The sequence below is a fragment of the Pecten maximus genome, chromosome 11, assembly GCF_902652985.1.
Source record: "Pecten maximus chromosome 11, xPecMax1.1, whole genome shotgun sequence".
NCBI classification, from domain to species: Eukaryota; Metazoa; Mollusca; class Bivalvia; order Pectinida; family Pectinidae; genus Pecten; species Pecten maximus.
In genome coordinates, this window is record NC_047025.1 from 15561154 (window position 1) to 15584093 (window position 22940).

At 35.0% G+C, this 22940-nt stretch overlaps 1 protein-coding gene across 2 annotated transcripts; it reads right to left on the minus strand.

Moving 5' to 3' along the window:
• Nucleotides 1–1315: 1315 nt before the first annotated feature.
• Nucleotides 1316–21513, minus strand: LOC117337324 (beta-1-syntrophin-like). 2 transcript variants are annotated; one of them, XR_004534791.1, is made up of 7 exons: nucleotides 21045–21513; nucleotides 12848–13230; nucleotides 11875–12017; nucleotides 10489–10685; nucleotides 9026–9219; nucleotides 4388–6701; nucleotides 1316–4349 (listed from the first exon to the last, which is right to left on the minus strand). XR_004534791.1 is itself a non-coding variant. In XM_033898245.1 (6 exons), the coding sequence occupies exons 1-6, from the start codon at nucleotides 21511–21513 to the stop codon at nucleotides 6609–6611; spliced, it is 1479 nt and encodes a 492-aa protein (XP_033754136.1). In that variant the 3' UTR covers nucleotides 1316–6608. The 2 variants fall into 2 exon arrangements, 1 of the variants encoding a protein (XP_033754136.1); XM_033898245.1 differs by having other exon boundaries at nucleotides 1316–6701.
• Between the last annotated feature and the right edge of the window lie 1427 nt (nucleotides 21514–22940).

Genomic DNA, 22940 nt, shown 5'->3' on the forward strand with positions numbered 1-22940 from the left:
AAACACAGAAAGACTTTGGAATTCGTCATTTAAAAAGATTAAATGTAAGTGGTGCTTTCCATACAAGCCTTATGAGGGAGGCATCATTGGAAGTTAAGGAGGCATTGACGGACATTTATTTGACCCCTGGCAATGTACCTGTGTATTCGAATGTGACTGGCCACCCATTTTCAACCAATGCCAGTCGTGCAAAGAACAATGTATGTGAACAAATAGTGCAGCCCGTTAAATGGGAACAGACAATTAGGAAAATCTATTCTCGTCCTCAAGGAAGAGCCTTTCCAAATACGTACGAGGTTGGACCACGTAGATCTCTCGGTCATCTTCTGAAAGCTACAGACAAAAGAGCTATGAGGTATTACAAAGGTATAGATGTATAGCTGTGAAAGTTTCCCATACCAGTGGCAGTGGGCTGGACTGGGAGAATTTGTTACATACTAAATATGTATCTGTGGTAACATATATGGTCAATAAATATGGAATTTTTCATTTTCATCAAATTATTTATATAAGTGCTAATAGAAGAGAGTAATATGTAGTGAGTTTGATCCTCAACTCAAGTGACTATGGTCAAACTCACTTGACATGTTATGGGTATTTGTAGAGAGACGAAATGCTATAATATGCATGTCTGGACGACAATGGTCCAACCAATTGGTTTCTTTTATCCAACCCAGAGATGAAAATGTTCAGCCGATTGGCTGATTTCAGCCTTTTTGAGAATATCAGTGTAATGTAAACTTGTAATTTTTCCCATTGAAAAGATTGAAGTAATCTAATTTTCAACCTTTTTGCCCTTAGTCCATTTTCATCTCTGCCAACCACACCAACTAGACATCATCTATGCACGTGTCATTACATGGAAGCTTAAGAATGGCAGTGTAATCATATCATATGGAACAGATGACTGACCATTGTCAATAGTTGATGACGAAACTCATCACTGCAATGTCAATGCCTGTCAGAAAACAACACAATAAACCTATTTCGAGTACTGTAAAAGTGGATATTTTCGCGTGTGGAAATTTTCGCTTAGCCAGCTTCCAAAGTGTTCGCGGTGTGGATATTTTCGCGCCGTCAAGATATTTTTGCGCTAACTTGTATCTTTTATATTTAGTATTTTTATGTGTTAATATATTCGCGTGTGGAAATTTTCGCGGAGATTTACTGATAGTGAAATAAGCGAAAATTTCCACACCGCGAATATTTCCACTTTTACAGTATTTGAATCTGAGTGGATATTTAAAATCCAGCCCCCTTTTTTTTTGGAGTGAGTAACCTTTATCAGCAGTCATTGACAACAAGCAAACACATGTTATAGTCCATTATTTTATTCTAAAAATTCTTAAATAAAATCAGGGAAGATGAATTAAATAAACTACATAAAAGAATAACATAAATTTTTGAGTAAACGTAAATCTACAACAACAACAATAACAACAAATACACATACTACCAAACTGTCAACAATGTAGACTGTCAATCGGAAGGGGCAGTAATTCTTATACATTATCCATGATCTATAATTAGTTTACAAATATTAAAAATGTCAGTATTGCAAGTATGATTTAACAGATTAAAGATCATCAAACACTCTTATAAACAAAAGCAATAAACAACGGAGTCTTTCGTTTACCCAGGCTACACAGAAAATCATTCGTTTACCCAGGCTACACAGAACATTGTTTGTTTACCCAGGTCTAGAGTACACAGTAAATTATAAATAAAATCATTCGTTTACCCAGGCTACACAGTAAATCATTTGTTTACCCAGTCTACACAGTAAATCATTCGCTTACCCAGGCTGTACAGTAAATCATTTGTTTACCCAGTCTACACAGTAAATCATTCACTTACCCAGGCTGTACAGTAAATCATTCACTTACCCAGGCTGTACAGTAAATCATTTGTTTACCCAGTCTACACAGTAAATCATTCGCTTACCCAGGCTACAAAGTAAATCATATTCACTTGTTTACCTGGGCCACACAGTAAATCGTTTGCTTAACCAGGTTACACCGTAAATCTTTCGCTTAACCAGGTTACACAGTAAACATATTCGCTTGTTTACCTGGGCCACACAGTAACTCATTCGCTGAACCAGGCCACACGGTAAATCATTCGTTGCCAATGCCACACAGTAAATCGTTCATTTAACTAGGCCACACAGTAAATATATATGTTGGTGAGATCGTTAAACCAGGCCACACAGTAAATCATTATGTTGGTGAGATATAATTCTATTGTAGATGTATATACCACATACAAGAAGGTACATGGGCATATCATCATCATATGTTTTCCATGTTTGGCCTTAAAAGGGAGAAAATCAAATAAGATGTATTTTATATCTGTCATGAAAATGATAGAGAATAGAAACTAATACATGAGCCTATTGAATACTGTTAAAAACAAATCAGAGTGATGTCATCATTAAAATAATAGTTAAACACTGGACCGTCATGTTGTATCACTTTTTCATTTTTGTCTGATTATAATTCAGAAAATATTGTCCGAATATTATTCAGATAATATTGCCTGATTATTATTCAGATAATCTTGTCTGATTTTTATTCAGATCATGTTTTAATGTTGTAATATTATCATAATTATATATTTACGTACAACATATATTGAATCTCCTGGGGTTAAAAATATGGGTAGATTACTGTACACAAACACAAATTATTCTGTGTTAAAATTGTCGTCTGTTATTTACAAACAGCATATTTTAATCCATAATGCAGCTGCATATATGTACATGATTATTTGGTGTTCTCAAAATTTTGTAAATTATTAAATTTTAATTATGGAATACATGTAGCACTAAAATAAGATTTTCCCTAAAATACAGCAGTCCCTGTTCTTCACAGAGGAATTGATAGCATTTTATAGATTTATTACCATAATGCTATATAGTTGAACGATTCAGCTTGTTCATTAACAAGCATAGGATGTATTCTATTAACTTAATCTCACTCGATTACGATAACACACTGCCTGGGTAGTGACAAAAGTACATTCAAAGTAAACCTGCCTTGTATGGAAACCTGCCTTTTATGGAAATAAAATTGAGAGTTTTCGCTTATTTTCTCATCAATATGAATTGTTTGATAAATGAATTCTTAGACTTACAGTGTCTACATGGGATTTATTCAGCTGTAATTTACGATTTCACTAGCCTAAAGGCTCATGACAATAAATACTATATTGCATTGACACAAGTGTATGGTCCTCTATGATAATTTATTACTGACGTTTATGTGACTATGAATACATCTTGAAGGTGAAACATTACAGGAAAAACTATAGATATATAACCATACAAGAACTAATAACTAAGAAATACACAACTATAACACCTGATGTCCACCACCAATTCCCTGTAGACAGATAGCCAAAACAGATATGTAAAGAACATCTCCTGCCTTTTTGATGACAACATGAGGAAGTACAATCTATTCCGAGTACATATTTTTGGTGAACAAGACAAAGAAGCAAGTATACAAATACCTCATGTCAGAAATGAGTATCTCGCCTAAATTACGAGCTTAACTTTAATTATCATTTATAGTGTCTTTGGGTGTTTCTCGAGACATACTCGTTCCTGATTTAAAGCTTCATTACAATTAACTGGACTTGTCTATTGTACAGTATTCAGATTTCAGAACAAGGGAGATAATAGTAAAGATGTTTAACTACAAAGGGGAGACAACCTAGATAAAAAGTGCATTACATGAACACATTCTTGTGATTTGTACAGAAAAAGGCACGGCATACTTATCAACATGAAACAGGATTGCTTCTTAAATCAACATTAGCAAGATACAATAGTCAACACTATCCATAAACTTTATAATAGTAGTACAGGGGGTATGTACAACCAAGGCATACAATATTAATTCTATGATTTTCTTTGTAAATAATATGAAAGTGAATTCCTTTACAGATGAGACTATCAGAATATCCTTCTCTTGTGTCTATCTTGCATAAATTACGATAAAGGGAAAATGTGCATTCTATCACAACAATAACGAATATATATACCGGTAACACTTCTTCACACCGACACACATACAATGTACAAATATTTCATAACTCCGGGTGTATTCTTAATATCATTACACTATATTCTGATGCAAGAAAAATAATATTCTGAAAATAATCTTAACAGAAACAAAAATCCTGCCAAATTGCAGGTATGGATTATGGATTTATTCTTGAAATTTTGTACAAGTATGAAAGCACTCTTTTGTATGCATCCGACATTTGGTATTACAGTATTTAATGAAATATCATTTTTACGATCCAAGTTATGTATAACTCGTGTATAATTTACTATAATTAACCTATTATATACGATCGTGTATAATTTACTATAATTAACCTATATACCATCAATCTATTTAACCCTAGATTCAACTTTAGGAATGCAGACCCAATGCATTTCAACTTCATTTAATCAGATACTGATAGCTTAAAAATCTAGGTTTGTGTTTCTGATTTTTTAGAGAAACCTACTACCGTTAGGTACATCATCGTGATGTAGTAGGTACGCTGGTTGCTTCAGGAAATAGACATTTGTATAATAAAATGTCTGGATTATAACATGAATTTAGAAAAAGTTGTAGAACCTTTAGTAAATTAATGTTATTCTAATCCAATAAATCTTGTAAAATAAAAGTTCCATCCTCACCACTCCTTATAAAACCTAGACATATCACAAAATATCTTAACACAAAATACAACATAAATTATTAAAATCCCTGAACAGATTCCTGTATTGCTTTGGAACATTTTGTAGGAGTACCAGGTAAGAAGATAAAATCTGTAATCAGATAATATATACATTGGTATACAGATACCAATATAAGAAACTCCGAAAAGTAAAACGAGGATTCAGCAATCTGTGTTGTGTAAAAGCTTGATTATTGATAACTTACAACTTCATGTCTCAACTTTCATTTGAGAACTTAGGTAGAGAGTTACTCTAAACATTTTGAGATGAGAACCCCTGTCTACAAGTCACTTACCATCTATCATTGTATCATTGAAATAGAATTTATAAATGCTGAAATGTGTGATTGTGATCAATAGCTGATTAACAGGAACAACTGGTGGAGCAGGAGACAACAACTAGATTCAGTGAAGATTTTGCAGCACTTATGCCTGGTAGAGTGGGATGGAACATAGTGTAGACATTGATCAGGCCATATTTATCCACAAATAAGCACGGTCAGTCAATATTAATCTTCTGAAATGTTACATGATCTTCAATCTTAAAATAAGCCCATCCCAAACTTAAGAACGAATAATTTGCACTAGGGGAGGGGGCTTACTTGAAAATGAATAAAGTCTTTTGTCTGAAGACAAGGCCAGTGTCCTATAGACGCAACTGATGTATCGATACATGAACTGCCTTTATGATTATTAATTAATACTGTTTCATTTGTGAACATTTCAAAGATATTTCAAAAATGAATTCTTCCACAAGAAGTACCCGTTCTAGCAGCAGCTGAAGACATTTTGTCTATAGACTACATGTACTGATTTAATAACAATGCTGGTGACAGAATTAGCCGTGTAGATTTACAATAAGTTAGTTTACTAGTTTAACCTGAGAAGTATTTTGTAGAGTATAGACATCTACTGAAAACATTTTATAATTATTAAAACTGGCACTGATACGAGTAAATAGGACCGCAAAGTGTAATGTTAATTTTGAGGATTTTTCAGGAATTAATTGAATACAACACCATATTGTAGAACACATTGTCTAAAACTACACGTGGTACATTGTATTATATATAAACACTATGGTAAGGGGTATTAGTAGGGTGGGGGAATACGGAGAGTCTGTACATATCACAGGTGAAACAGCCTCCTGTCCGTATCAACACTTCGCTGTGACGTTGCACAATGTCTCAATACATTGTATAGCTATAGATCTACGACGGTAAAGCTGCAGCGCATTCTCTCTTGCATCACTCATTCTCTCCTTAAAACCACTGACCTATGGATATATACCAGTCAGCACTAGTAAAACCCAAGTTTCTCGTGAACAGATCCATTCTGTAAATATGTAAAACTATATGTAATGCACTCCGTGATTTTGTAGTTTATGATCTCTGTGTTGCCATGTCAACACTCCATGGGCATTTTCCTTTGTGTAGACTAACTGAGTTGTCTTTCAATGTAATATTTCCGAGGTAAATTTTAACAGGCTTGCAGATTGGCCTTAAAAGTTTTTCCTATGGCCTGCAGGAAAATGAATTAAGATCACTAGGTCTATTCCCATTTCTTAAATCAACAACTCTAGTCCGTATGGTTGGACTGTGATAAACGAAAATGACCCAGGTGTCTTCGAAACACGGGAAGTGACATCATAGAATGATCACTCGATTCCTGCTCAATAAAGCACTAGAATTACATCTGTCATGACTGACTTCATTGTTCTCACGACATCACAGCTACTTCCATTTCAAAATCACCAGTTCTTTGTAATACCATGGTAAAGTAATTCGAAATGATTTTACCACGTTTTACCAAATTCACCCAGTAACACATTTCCATGGCAACACTTGATGACTGAGATGAGGGTTCAGAGGTCATGCCACAAGGCCAAGTCTGTTGACCTTGGAAGACAGGAAAGTGTGCAGAACGAACACCATTGGTTTTGGACAAGTTCTCAGATCCAGTTCCTATCAAAGAAAAAAGTATCTATAACATGTATAGGATCAATTTTATTGCTTTTATCTCATAGAAATGAATAACTCTAACTTTCTTTGTTTCTTATTACTATTAACATTTAGTGATGTGAAATTCAAGCAAACACCAGTTTTTAGAATTTTAACGATGAAAGGTCAACATGCCAGAGAAGTTTTTGTTATACGTATGTCCAAGCCTTTACTATCAATTTGTTATATGTATGTCCAAGCCTTTACTATCAATTTGTTGTATGTATGTCCAAGCCTTTACTATCAATTTGGACATCCTATATCTGAGAGAAATCTTTGGACATTCTATATCTGAGAGAAATCTTTGGACATCCAGCTGTATCTGAGAGAAATCTTTGGACATCCTATTTCTGAGGGAAATCTTTGGACATCCTATTTCTGAGAGAAATCTTTGGACATTCTATTTCTGAGAGAAATCTTTGGACATTCTATATCTGAGAGAAATCTTTGGACATTCTATTTCTGAGAGAAATCTTTGGACATTCTATATCTGAGAGAAATCTTTGGACATTCTATTTCTGAGAGAAATCTTTGGACATTCTATTTCTGAGAGAAATCTTCGGACATTCTATTTCTGAGAGAAAATTTGGACATCCTATTTCTGAGAGAAAATTGGGACATCCTATTTCTGAGAGAAAATTTGGACATCCCATTTCTGAGAGAAATCTTTGGACATTATATTTCTGTGAGAAATCTTTGGACATTCTATATCTGAGAGAAATCTTTGGACATTCTATTTCTGAGAGAAATCTTTGGACATTCTATTTCTGAGAGAAATCTTTGGACATTCTATTTCTGAGGGAAATTTTTGGACATTCTATATCTGAGAGAAATCTTTGGACATTCTATTTCTGAGGGAAATCTTTGGACATCCTATATCTGAGAGAAATCTTTGGACATCTTATTTCTGAGAGAAATCTTTGGACATCTTATTCTGAGAGAAATCTTTGGACATTCTATATCTGAGAGAAATCTTTGGACATTCTATTTCTGAGGGAAATCTTTGGACATTCTATATCTGAGAGAAATCTTTGGACATTCTATATCTGAGAGAAATCTTTGGACATTCTATATCTGAGAGAAATCTTTGGACATCTTATTTCTGAGAGAAATCTTTGGACATCTTATTTCTGAGAGAAATCTTTGGACATTCTATATCTGAGAGAAATCTTTGGACATCTTATTTCTGAGGGAAATCTTTGGACATTCTATTTCTGAGAGAAATCTTTGGACATCTTATTTCTGAGGGAAATCTTTGGACATTCTATTTCTGAGAGAAATCTTTGGACATCCTATATTTGAGAGAAATCTTTGGACATCCTATATTTGAGAGAAGTCTTTGGACATCTTATTTCTGAGAGAAATCTTTGGACATTCTATATCTGAGAGAAATCTTTGGACATCTTATTTCTGAGGGAAATCTTTGGACATTCTATTTCTGAGAGAAATATTTGGACATCCTATATCTGAGAGAAATCTTTGGACATTCTATATCTGAGAGAAATCTTTGGACATTCTATTTCTGAGGGAAATCTTTGGACATTCTATATCTGAGAGAAATCTTTGGACATTCTATATCTGAGAGAAATCTTTGGACATTCTATATCTGAGAGAAATCTTTGGACATCTTATTTCTGAGAGAAATCTTTGGACATCTTATTTCTGAGAGAAATCTTTGGACATTCTATATCTGAGAGAAATCTTTGGACATCTTATTTCTGAGGGAAATCTTTGGACATTCTATTTCTGAGAGAAATCTTTGGACATCCTATATTTGAGAGAAATCTTTGGACATCCTATATTTGAGAGAAGTCTTTGGACATCTTATTTCTGAGAGAAATCTTTGGACATTCTATATCTGAGAGAAATCTTTGGACATCTTATTTCTGAGGGAAATCTTTGGACATTCTATTTCTGAGAGAAATATTTGGACATCCTATATTTGAGAGAAATCTTTGGACATTATATTTCTGTGAGAAATCTTTGGACATTCTATATCTGAGAGAAATCTTTGGACATTCTATTTCTGAGGGGGTATTCCCACCACTTTTGTATGTCAAAATTGTCCACAGGAAAGATATTTTGATGTGGTGTCATTAGAAAGAGTTCTTAAAAGGTGCAAATTAACAAGAAATTTTGAAACTTGTGCCAGATAACCCTTTATAATATATCCTTTTAAGGCATTATTTAGTTTAATGGAAGCTTGAGAGTTTGAACACTCAATCTCCATCCTGGAAATTTCAAGAGATTAGTAGGTATGAAAACTCTGACACAATAACATAGCAGACCTGCTCTCCCTCCTCTCCAAAGTCTAGCCACATAAGTCTCTGTCCATCATCAGCAGACATCCTCAGCTTATCATATGGGTAGGTCCAGAAAACGTTCACTTTTTCTGAGCTGTCGCGAGGTTTGGCACTGGTAAGTGCGAATCCTTGGTCGTAGTGTAGGGTAAGTTTACACTCCTGACCTTGCCATCCTACCGCTGTGGATGTCAAAAGTAATATGTGATATGTAAGGTAATGTTCTTATTGTTCGACAATCTTTCACTGTGATAAGTACAAAATATGTAACATATATTTGTCAAAATTTCTGTCTGGACAACCTGCAGGGATAACTCTGGAAGGGGCCATTTGCCCCCATATTTTCCAAAATGGCCCACCAAAACTCACAAATTTCTTCAATTTTCTATGTTTTGGTCCATACGATTTCTGAAATCTTGTCAAAAATGGCCTATAGTGGTGGGCCAATTATCGATTATAATCGAAAATTAATCGAAATTACCAAAATACAGCGATAATCGATTGTTAAATTCAATAATCGATTAGTGAAATTTCCATTGAAAATATCTCCGGTAAAAAATGCGGCGTTTCCTGAATAAGTGCCCTGTGTTGGTTTCTTTGTTAGTCACTGTTCTGGTCACGAAAACGCTTCACGCACTCATATACAGTTATAAAGCGTCTGTTTAACTCATACGCTTGAACAAAATGGAGGCACTTGAGACGGTGACACATGAGGCGGAATTATTCCACCACCCAGGCGCGAGTACCTTTAGTATGGAAATATTTTGGATTTGGAAAAGTAAAAAAGGGCCTCCAAATAAAGAAAACCTCAATATGAAGGCGGCAGTTTGTCGCCTTCGCTGATATGTTAATAAAGATCAGTTGACGTATTTTTTTCTCCCGTATGATGGCGTATCAAGTGACTTGTTTCAGTTTCAATTTGAATTTCAACGTTTGCCGGTGATATTCATGGTAAAGTAAATGAAACCAAAAGTTACATACTGACTGGTCTGTTACGTTACAACTTTGAACAATGGCTTTAGTTTTTGATTACGTTGACATGTTTCAAATACTGGATTTCTGTACCAATTAATACGAGTATTATACAGATTGTGGATGGGAAATAATAACAACAACATCTCGTATGACTTCTTCTATCGCTATTAATCTGGTATGTTCATTGGAAACTTGTTAATATTGTTTTAAACTTTTAATCATGAATTCACAATACATTTTTTCAAATATTCATAATACATTTAATAAATAACTCTGATTTACATACTATCCGATTATAATCGATAATCGATCGGAAGGGGCTCTCCGATTATGCCGATTAATCGATTAGGAAATCACATCCGATTCCCAACACTAATGGCCTATGATTTTTGGGTTCATGATGAACCCTGAGCCTGTCATTCTTCCCCTGTGATCCCTATGGTCTATCCCTCTATTCAGGGTCTGGTCATACTTACCACAAGTCACCTCTTTGATGAGTGCAGCAGCCCCATGAGACCCTTGTACAAAAGCTCTGGACCAGTAGGCAAGGTCTCGTTGAGTCTCCACACGAAACACATGAATTTCCACTCCGTTCCTTGTCCCTGTCCGTGTGCCGAAAGTCATTATTTCACTTCCTGTTTGAGGTGTACTATGGTTATTTGAGTGGACAAGTCTGAAACAGAAATTAAAAAAAAAAAATGGATCAAACTGTTTAACCCTATCTATTTACTCAATTTGATACATTGCCTACAATTACATCAGAGATATTATACAGAACATCTGTACTGATACTTTAAAATTTATTGAGTTATTTTGAACTTTAGATATATGAACTTTAAAACTTTTGAGAAAGGCTCTGATGTGTGACAAAATGAGTGATTTGAAAAATACTGTAAATTCCACCATAACAAAAGGAATTATTAAGACACAAGATGAAAAAAAGTTTCTAAAGGATATATGGTATAAGTAGGTAAGGCTGTCTACATCTTCATACAAGTGCAATCAATGATTGCGAAAGCTCACCGGCGGTAGCAATCACACTATGCATTCATTTTTTTATGGATGTATAAGCATGTCATTTTGAAATTGTATGTCACATAATATCGCTCCTAGACCTCTAATGAATGTATAAACCAAATAAGAATGGTGTGGACTTACAAGCTTTCAAAAACTAACCCTTAAAATCTTTAAAGTGGGTTTTTGTGTCAAAAACAGTAAGTCCACTAAATAGTAAAATGCCAAAACAAAACCACAATTTTTTTCTGCATGATTTTGCCATAACATCACTCCTAGACCTATAATGCATGTATAAATTAATTTAGAAGGGCATGAGGTGTATACTTTTGGACTTACAAGCTTTCCAAAAACTTACCCCAAAAACTTTAAAGTTTTGGGGTGAGACGCCGACGTGGACGCTGACGCGGACGCCGGGGTGACAGCATTAGCTCTAGGTTACTCGTAAACGGTGAGCTATTATGGTATGGCCACTATATAAGGTGACCGCTATATAGGGTGGCCATAATACAGAGTGGCCACTATATAAGGTATGGCCACTATATAGGGTTCCCACTATATAGGGTGGCCATAATACAGAGTGGCCACTATATAAGGTATGGCCACTATATAAGGTATGGCCACTATATAGGGTTCCCACTATATAGGGTGGCCATAATACAGAGTGGCCACTATATAAGGTATGGCCACTATATAAGGTACCCACTATATATAGGGTGGCCATAATACAGAGTGGCCACTATATAAGGTACCCACTATATATAGGGTGGCCATAATACAGAGTGGCCACTATACATTAGTGTGTGACAACAGTTTGTCATCATCTCGTGGACCAGCTAATGAGTTACCTAGTTGCTAATAGTGGATGACTCTGGAAGGGTGTGGCCCACTCCTCTTTACTCCATGGAGCAGTGTCATACAGCAGTGCATCCTTATCGGTCAGGGCAATAAACACAGGCTTCCACGTTGGGTTTCCTTGTTCGTTCAGCAGCTGTAAACAATGTTGTTTAATAGAGTCTTACATGGTTCCATGCACCGAGGAATATCTCAACCCCAGTGTCAAACCTCATGCTAAACTATTACATGAGGGTTGAGTTGTATATCCCTTTGTCGTAGCGTATGTCTGCTATATATCCCTACCCAGTGTGAGATGGAAATATCCCTTCCCTAGTAACAACAGGATCACCTTGTGAAGTATGTGAGAAAATACCTTTAATGCTGAGACATGTATGATGTATATACTAGTATACGTTAATATTTATCTGAGACAAACCCAGCTATCAACAGTCATGATACACCAAAATGCATATCCTCTACAATTTATATACATTTTTAATTGATTCTTCTTACGTCAAGTGATGAGTGACACTTTATTTTTATTATCTATCAACACCTGACATCAAACCAAATTCAATCCTTTTGATATTTGTTTTTATATCTTTAATTTTATAATATTTCTTTAAATTTAATTAAGATATTCTAAATTAATAAATTTTGTAACACTTGATGCTTCACACATTTCAAATATGACTTCAGCACTAATTCACACATCTCACCCATTTTTTGAGGTTTATAAGTTTGTGAAACTGTCACTAATTTCCCCGTACTCATGTTTGTGTCATATGAGACATGAAATAATGACGTACATATTCAAGAACTTTTCAAGGCCACAGACAAGAATCCACGGCTTTTCAAAGCCAAAACTTAATTCAGGCTTTTTTTATGCCATAAAACAAAATCCTGGGACTTTGCAAGTCTGTATGCATCCCGTAAAAACAACTTACAATTGCAACAATCTGACGTTATGATGTCTGTTCTCACCTGTTCTGACAGCCAGCCTATGTGCCGAACCTCACGAGAGTTGGGTGCTGAACTCATCACATGGTTCGCTTCCACAATACACTGAGACATAAGCAAGTTCACATTGGAGTGGATAGCACTGAACCAGTCACTAGCAGTGGCAGGGTCTGGAAATCGTAAAATACAAGAGCTCTTTCCATCAGGAGAATGTAACTCCAGCGTGCGTTTTTCCGGGTCAGACATGCTAAGATTGCGACAGAGGTAACACAGTCGGAGAGGGATGGCCTTTGATTCCGTCCAGTTTGCTTTTGCTGCATCTCTCTGTGCCTCTTGAGTTCCCCAACCCAGTTCATTGAGGGCAGAGGACTTCCGAATGTATGGGCTCACCTTGGGAATATACTTCACTGTGGAAGACAAAAGAACTTTTTAAAAATCAGTGCAAACAAGGTGCATCTCTCACCTGATCTGCAGCTTATGAAGTTAACTCTTCTTTTAAAAATTTATTTAAATTGTTCAATTTCAAAACTGACTTAGTTTATAGATGTGAAACTCAAAATCCAAATTGTTCATATCTCTTTTCAGTAACTGTCATATGTCCAATGTCATAACTTTAAAATTTTGATATTCAGGAATGAATAATATAAAGATTCATTTTGTTCAACACATCTGATCCCTGTGACTGCGGAGTATAGGTCAAGGTCATTCTTTAAACAAACTAGGTAGCACTTCACCCTCCCTGCATGCTACATTGGGTAATTATCATGACCTTTGGCCTTTTAGTTTTTCAGAAAAGTTATTTTAAGATTCTCACATAATCGACCTGCCTTTTGGTTATTGAGAAAAAGTAGTTTAAAAAGACAAGAAGCCAGTGGGCCTTATTGGCCACCTGGGTTCTGATATACAATGGTATTAATGATGTTTTTGACTTAAACTAAAAGGTAACATTATCTCACCCCTGTGACATAGAAAGTAGATCATGGTCAATCATTGGGAACAAAATTGGTAGTAATTTATATCCCAGTGTGCTACGTATACTGACCCAACATCATGACCCTGAGGCTCTAGGATATTGAAATGTCAATTTTGTATGGACACACAACCAACAATGCAAAACAACAGAGGAAAGATGATTAGAATATCTGGTCACTTAAGATTTCATCGAAGGTGACCTTAATTACCGGTATTTGTATACATTATACCTCACAGCTAGAACAAAAGAAATACACATTTGAATTTTTAAATAGGGTGAAGTCAAGTATGTCGTGCAAAGATCTACACCAGTGTCTACATACATCAAAGTAATACATATGTATCCCATGTCACCTACGAAATACATGTTAATGCTAGGTAAGGTATGTCACCTACAGTTGGTTTATTTTGTTTAACGTCCTATTAACAGCCAGGGTCATTTAAGGACGTGCCAGGTTTGGAGGTGGAGGAAAGCCGGAGTACCCAGAGAAAAACCACCTGACCTACGGTCAGTACCTGGCAACTGCCCCACATTGGTTTCCAACTCACAACCCAGAGGTGGAGGGCTAGTGTTAAAGTGTTGGTACACCTTAACACGTAATGCTAGATATGTCACCTACAAAATACATAATGCTAGGTATGTCACCTACAAAACACACGTAATGCTAGGTATGTCACCTACAAAACACACATAATGCTAGGTAAGTCATCTACAAAATACATGTTAATGCTAGGTATGTCACCTACAAAATACATGAAATGCTAGGTATGTCACCAACAAAATACATGTAATGCTAGGTATGTCACCTACAAAATACATGAAATGCAAGGTATGTCACCTACAAAATACATGAAATGCTAGGTATGTCATCAACAAAATACATGTAATGCTAGGTATGTCACCTACAAAACACACGTAATGCTAGGTATGTCACCTACAAAATACACGTAATGCTAGGTATGTCACCAACAAAATACATAATGCTAGGTATGTCACCTACAAAATACACATAATGCTAGGTATGTCACCAACAAAATACATGAAATGCTAGGTATGTCACCAACAAAATACATGTAATGCTAGGTATGTCACCTACAAAATACAGGTAATACTTGGTATGTCACCTACAAAATACATGTAATGCTAGATATGTCATCTACAAAATACATGTAATGCTAGGTATGTCACCTACAAAATACATGTAATGCAAGGTATGTCACCTACAAAATACATGTAATGCTAGGTATGTCACCTACAAAATACATAATGCTACGTATGTCACCTACAAAACACACGTAATGCTAGGTGTGTCACCTACAAAATACATAATGCTAGGTATGTCACCTACAAAATACATAATGCTAGGTATGTCACCTACAAAATACATAATGCTAGGTATGTCACCTACAAAATACATGTAATGCTAGGTATGTCACCTACAAAATACATAATGCTAGGTATGTCACCAACAAAATACATAATGCTAGGTATGTCACCTACAAAATACATAATGCTAGGTATGTCACCAACAAAATACATAATGCTAGGTATGTCACCTACAAAATACATAATGCTAGGTATGTCATCTACAATACAGGTAATGCTAGATATGTCACCTACAATATACATGTTAATGCCTGGTATGTCACCAACAAAATACATAATGCTAGGTATGTCACCTACAAAATACATAATGCTAGGTATGTCACCTACAAAATACATGTAATGCTAGATATGTCACCTACAAAACACACGTAATGCTCGGAAATGTTCACTCAGAAGTAATAGTACATGTCATAATCATGAGGCCTATAGCTAATCAAGATGGATGGAAATGGCCAACACTAATATATAATCAATGAACATTACTCATTACATCCAGAGGAGAGGACTTTGTTGATGGCTTACATTGTAGTTACTTAGTGTATTGACTCTATGGTTCTGTCGGAGTAGAATTTTTTTTTTTCCATGGCCAGGAGATATAATCCATAGAGATCAGTTTGTATTAAGTCATTACTTTTCCAATACTAAAATAAGTGACGTTTATATGTGAATCTGTAAACTCTACACATGATTTAAACATGTTTTTCTATCACAATCCAATGCTACTAGTGTATGCTATATTCCAAAGCAGCATTATAACATGTTGTATCTGATAGGGGATTGGTGGATCGGAAGCCACAACATGATGTATCTGATTCACAGCTATTAGACCCGTACTAACGAGTTACACAGAATCATAGGATCGTGACCAGTGATGTAAGATTATAATAAGAGATCACAAGTGTTTACATTTAATTAAGATTCAGCTAGAATTTCAAAATCAGACAGTTCAGGGACATTATGGACTTGAGGATACCTGATACATGTTAGTGTACAGCCGTCTGTATTTACAGATGAAAATAATTGGTCCATTACACCAAAAACATGTCTGAGCTGAGCTCATGCTTCTCATGTTAACTATCTCTAGCAAAGAAAAAATTCAATTTGTTAAGTAGTTTTCTGACTCAGAATTGTTTATATCCATTGAAAGAGCTTTTACGTGTAGCAGGTAAACCCCTACTCCTATACGTATAAGAGGTCTTAGTCCGCCTGATTGCATTGGCGAATCTGTTACACGGCACCTGTCAAAAGTTTCTCGCCGTGTTGAACCTCTAACATTGTTGGAGTAGTAAACCCCCAGCCCTACATTACGATGGTGTCTGGGCCCACAACTTGAATCCCTGTTTTGTGAAAAATATACATGTGAATGTATATATATTGTCATAATGATTGGGGTTTATCCACTGCTGGGATTAATTTAAAACTTTCTTAAAGTACATTTGAAGATTAACTATTTCAAAAGACAGGCTAATTATTATTGTCTTGTATATATCTAAATATGGCAAGAATTAAGTCAGTTACGTTCACTGTATGTATATATATAAGGTGGAAAAGTGATTGAACTCAATTTTTCGTTTCTTTTTTGAAAACAAAAACAAAATGAAGACAGATGGACCACAGACACAGGGCAATTTGAAAAGCCCACCATCTGATGAAGGTGGACTTTCACAACCACTCCAGTAGGTATATGTCATGATAAAATCGGTTCCAACCAGAAACAATCATACCAATAACTAGGCTAATATTAGGTTAAATATATAAGCAGTAAGATTTCATTTAACAAATAGAGATCACAGGTTTGTCCAGAAGATTCCCAGCATGTCATGAAAGAATTGGTTCCAGTCAGATAATTAAGTTAACATTGGCAAGTAGTAAGATTTCATTTTACATGTACGTAATCATTTGATCAAGATCACAGGTTACTCGGTTAGTCTGACCAAAATGACTCAGAATCTTTCAGACTAATCATAGTTAATGTGTATATAATTTGTACGAGATTACAGTTTCCAGACTAGTTACGATCAATTTGTATCTTCCAATAGATGTCTTAAGTGGTATTATACACCTACATGTAGATCTTTTCAGAATTTTCATTTTGTTATAAAATATTCATTCAAGTGTGGTAGATCCAAGATCTACAGGAGACTGATATGTTGATAATGGGAGTGGTACATTTGGATAATAAAGACATTCACAAAACCTAAGACATGATTTGATAGAAACGCTGGGCAATATTGTTATAGGATTAAAGATCTTAATTTCACACTTTACTCTACTAGTACTGTTAGATGCAGTAATGAATATATATAAGGGAAAGATTAATTTAAATGTTATGTATTAATTAGAACATCATGCAATATACTTAACTGTAAACAAAAGTTGAACAAAACAATAATATTAGTCAAACTAATGAATGATCTCTGAAAACAACTTGGAGAATTTGGGAGAGGAAAGAATAATGCTTCTGTTACTAAAGTAAAGGCATATTCCAATTAGTCTAATACTTAATATACATGTCAGCTATAAGTTTCATCAGCATCAATTCAAAAAATACTGTTTTGCTCTGGTCAAGAAATTTTATCTAAATAAAAAAAGGGCTGTAGGTTCTGACTTTGGTCCTATGAAGATCATCTTAGTATGACCAACGTTTACACCAAATTTCATTATCCTATAGCTAGTCTAACTGTAAGCAAAGTTATATAGGCTCTGGTCAAAAAAAATATCCAAGGGCAATAACTCTGTAAATAAGGGGTTATTTGCCTTAAATCTAATACACTGTGCATCTGAGATACCTTTATATAAATGATGTACACACAAAGTTCATGATTGAGCCTTACTTACTGTGGACAAAGTTATTCTTCGATCATGAAAAGGACAGACTGAAAGGCAGACGGATGAAAAGACAGACGCACAAAGTGGCAACTATATATATGCTCCCAAAAAATGTTTGCAGGGTATAAAAATGTTTTAATAGTGGCAGGTCATGTTTTGTATAGGGTATAAGCATTGCTTGCTTTAAATTCCTGTTATTTTACAATTTCAAAGACAAGTTTATTACATTGACTATAATATCCCCATTACCTGGTATATATACATATATACATGTATCATAGTACAAAAATGGTCATTTTAATAATTAGTGATATTTCAGGTATAAGTAAATTGTAGGAATATTTCAACATGAGACTATGGAATTTATATTGTTTATATTTTATTACTAGACATTTGAATTAGCTTGGCAGTCAGTTTTATTAGAATCGTATTGTATTTTAGAAGCTTTGATGTTTTTAGGAGTCAGCCAGGTAAACTGGATTAGCCTTAATTGAGTTGACACATATCTACCTGTGAACCCTCCAGCTGACAGGTGGTCACTCAACAGGCTCAATTAAAGTAATAATAATAATAATAATAATAAATTAGTTTATTAAAGTGTCACGCATTGATCAACATAAAATACATTATACAGTAAAATATACATAGTACAATGATCAACACCCAGCCAGTATGGTTGACTTATGAGACACTTAAAACAGTAAAAAAAATTATCACATATGTTATAATAAAAGTGTATCACCTAAAAGTCAATATATATATAGCTTAATGTACACAGACTACGGTATAGTATGGTCAAGAAAAATATGTACATATATAAAAGTATCACAAAACTGAGGCTGAACTATTGTACGAATACATGAATGAGTGAAATTTCAATTATGACCCCTACAACTGTTGAAAGTTCAAATGTTCAAATTTCAGTAAGTGGAAGTAACGAGATCATGCATATTTAATTAACTCAATTATTACCGTATTTATTCTAGAACACATATGCTTATTTAAAGTTATTATTAAGTTATATATCCTTGACAATATCAAGAGAGGATATGAGCGAAAGTGATGAGGCAACCCAAACCTACAATCGCTCACTATCTACCCTACATATATTCAAATAATCAATAAAATACTTTTCGCCTATTGAAGAAGGATGAAATGTTACTTGCTACAGTTGGCTGGAGACCATCGTTTAACATAATACTTATGAATTTATTTTTATTGTTCATATCATGAAAACCGTCAATATGCTGAGCACATTTGAGAAAAAGAGTGTGTCTTAAATCAGAGAAAAGTTCACATTCTACTAAGAAGTGTTCCTCGTCTTCAATTTTTTGCAGAGTACAAAATTTACATTGTCTATCTGCCAGGGGTATGGGCGGCCTGGCGTACCGACCTGTCTCAACGGCCAATGGTAGCGACCCCGCGCGAAAAAGAGCTAAGTTACGTCTATGGATTCTGGGTATGTCAAGTCTGACGTACCGCTCAGTTTTAACATCGTTTTTAAAAGTTCTGTATGTACGAAGTTTGTTACCGTTAGCATTGTTCCTATCGTCATATAGGGCATTATACCATTCAAGCTTGTCGTTATTGGCTAAGTTGGTAGACAAATGTCTCATGACGTAATTCGTAGATAATTCGACGTCGGATACCAGATTGTTCGGGTCAATGGCGTTACATAGACGTTGTACTGTGCTAAACCAACCTTTCCTTTGATTTGTTGAGACTGTAATTGTAGGATAAACACTTTGAGACAGAATAGGACTTTGTATGATTTACTACTGACCATAGCTGTTTGGTAATTGGTGTCAACATATCTTAATTACTATAGGCACCATCTAATAATTAAACTCCACCTCTTACTATTTTATTAACCAATGAAATTGAATGTTATAGTTTTTACTGTTTTGTAAAGAGTATACATAAATAGTTTTGAGAGAGAGAGAGAGAGGGAGTGCAGAAGGAGAGAGCTAGATTAGGACCCAAGTGAGTGTGAGGGTGCTGGCCTTTTACAAGGACCCGTAGACTCTGACCAATTTTGAAGTAGGGGTCAGCACCAGAGTGGACAAGTTATAAAGAACTTCTGTATTGGTTGAACCTTAGTGAAATATTGATTCCAGTGAATAAAATAAATATCTAAGAAGAAGAGACTGTCTCCATATTGTTTCAAAGGAAATTACAGTTCACCACGGGGTTTATACGAAAGGGGTTTCATCAGGGTGTGGCTTATTCTACCATTGCTAATTCCCCAAACCAATAACTGTGTAGCCACATCCTGAAGGACACAAACCCCAGAGTAACATCACCACCCCACACAAGGAACACACACACCCCATAATCCTCGTGGTGACACATGTGCCAATACACAGCTACACAATATGTATTTATTTTCTTTGGTTCATGCAAATACATTTTATTTATCACATAACTGGCCCATTCTTCCATGTTGTACGGCCATGTCATAAAATATTCTAAGACACATGTGTAATAACACTATTGTGACCTCATAATAAATATGACATCATAATGAATATGTGACGTACCTCCCATGATTGTCTGAGTAGACAAAACATCCCATCCAACCCAGATTTTGCCTACATCTTATGAAAATTGAAAGCTTTTTACTTATATTCTCATAAATAGTAGTCTTACACTTGTAGCTATCATGTCATATTAAATTTATTAAGGTTGTTCAATAATTTGATAGCCACTCATGTAAGATCCTCTACTAGTACACTTTTTATATAAAATAGTAAGTGATAATTTAATGTGATACCTTCTGTTTTCCTATAATGAAAAAGTATATGCCTTTAGCTTTCTTCTTGTGAATTTCCTTATTTATTTTTACAGCTCCTTCCTTAATAAGAATAAGTCATCTGACAGACCACACATAATTTTAGTGTTGAGAGTACTAGTACCCAAAGTAGGATGACTCATTATGTATGTCATCTTATGAAAGTAACCTACAACACTGAACAGCTTAATTTTCTCCACTATAAAGCAGTTTTAATGAATGCACATTTTTATTATGTTTACCTTCTATTTCCACGACCTTTTTTGCCTTCTTGAGAGCTCTTACTGCATCATCATGAGTTGCTTCCCTTAGATCTTCTCCATTGACAGACATAATAGCATCACCGACGTAGAGTTTCTCAGTTTTGTCGGCTGCCATACCTTTAAATATTTTACTGATGAGAATCGGCATTTTGTTCTCTTTGCCACCCTTAATACTGATCCCCAATCCATTTTGTTCCTCTTTTACAACCCGGACGAGACGTTTTTGGCCGGTGATGCTCTCTGGCAGTTTGTCTTGATTCGATGTACTTCCGTTTGTGCGAGCTGTATCCGTGCCGTTTGTGACACTGGATTGGTTCTCTGGATTTTCATCCAACGCCAGCGTCAATGAGTCCTCATTTAAAGTCACAAATACCTTACACCACTGCTGTCGAATATACACCTCGAATAGCCCCGACCGAGGTAGGCCAGCCGCCATTTTGACTACCATTGTGTCACGTGATAACACTTCATTCCTTGAGGCCATTTATGGGGTTTGCTTTCACAGATCAAAGAGTTTGACTGTTACTTTTAGTGCAAATCCACACGGAAGAACAAAGACGAACATTACTTCTTATCTTCAGTGAATAGGCTAATGAGATAGGATGCATACTTCCAATAAATTACACAGGGTCAAGGGCAGATCTGAGATGTGAATACACAGGCAGCACTGGGCGAATACTGCTTCCACCATTCACATACATTATTAGATTCTATTGTATACCCTAAAACCAAAAGGATAAAAACGTCAAAGGGTGCTTAATGAAGTGTTTAATTAAGTTTAGTTATTTAAACAATATAATTACATTGAAAATAAATTCTAACATTTTATAATTAAAAGTAAATAATGTCCTTGTGATGGATATACATAGACTTCTAGTAATAATAATAAAAAACACAAACCAGAAAATCACAAGCGCTTTCAGATGCTTTGAGAGCAAGCACTTCAGGTGTAATTTACATCACATATGTAGACAATATTAATACTACTTTCACACTCGCTCGCTCTCAGACTTTCAAACATTTAACTGTTTGACTCATCATCATCATCATCATCATCATATGTCATTGTTAATCAAATTAATCATATAATTATCACACGAGGAGCACACCATACAAATAATCATGATAATTACATCATTTTATCCAAACTTGCACGGACACAAACTTTATTTTTTCTTTAAAAAAGAAGAATGTTAACATTTATAATGTTGTCAAGTTTGGTCTGATTTTCTAACGCGTCAATAAACGAAAGTGAAGATGACGAAAATGACTGATATTTATTCTCAATGCAATCATTCAGGAAGACATTTTACCAAATGTTTCCCGATCTCAACGATTGTGCACCAATGTAACGATACGAAATACATTTTTTAATAACACATGTATATGTGCGTGCGTGCGTGCGTGCGTGCGTAAATGTATAAATATGACCATGATTGATGGAGTTCTACTCTCTATTGATGTGTTTATGTAACTGTGTTGTCCCTCATTGGCCGAAATTCTTCAATAAATAAATTCAAATAAATTGTAGCAAGGGAAGTACGAAATAATTCACATCGCTGGGAAGATGGATCCTGAATACTGGTGAGAGTTGGTCAGTACGCTATTTTGTTTTTTATTCCAAGTTAAAAAGGATGGGGGAATATTTCCATGTTATCCTTATAATTAATTTATTAATTAATTAAAATATTCCAGGACTATATACTTTTTTGGTTCTCGTTTCTTTGACGCGTAATACCGTGATATTACCACTTAGTCGTCAATCACTAAGTAGAACAATTAAAATGTCGATCATCTCACTAGAAATCAACTTTAATGCTCCCAAAGTCTACATAATACTCATACACAGAGTGTGTTTAATTATTTTAGTAATTA

What these genes read in the sequence shown, in the direction of transcription:
- LOC117337324 (XM_033898245.1), bottom strand. Translation starts at nt 21,513, where the DNA reads ATGGTAGTCAAAATGGCGGCTGGCCTACCTCGGTCGGGGCTATTCGAG. An exon ending in CATCCACTATTAGCAACTAG is followed by an intron (nt 10,686 to 11,874) that starts GTAACTCATTAG and finishes TTTCTGTTTCAG; the next exon opens with ACTTGTCCACTCAAATAACC. An exon ending in CATCAAAGAGGTGACTTGTG is followed by an intron (nt 9,220 to 10,488) that starts GTAAGTATGACC and finishes TGACATCCACAG; the next exon opens with CGGTAGGATGGCAAGGTCAG.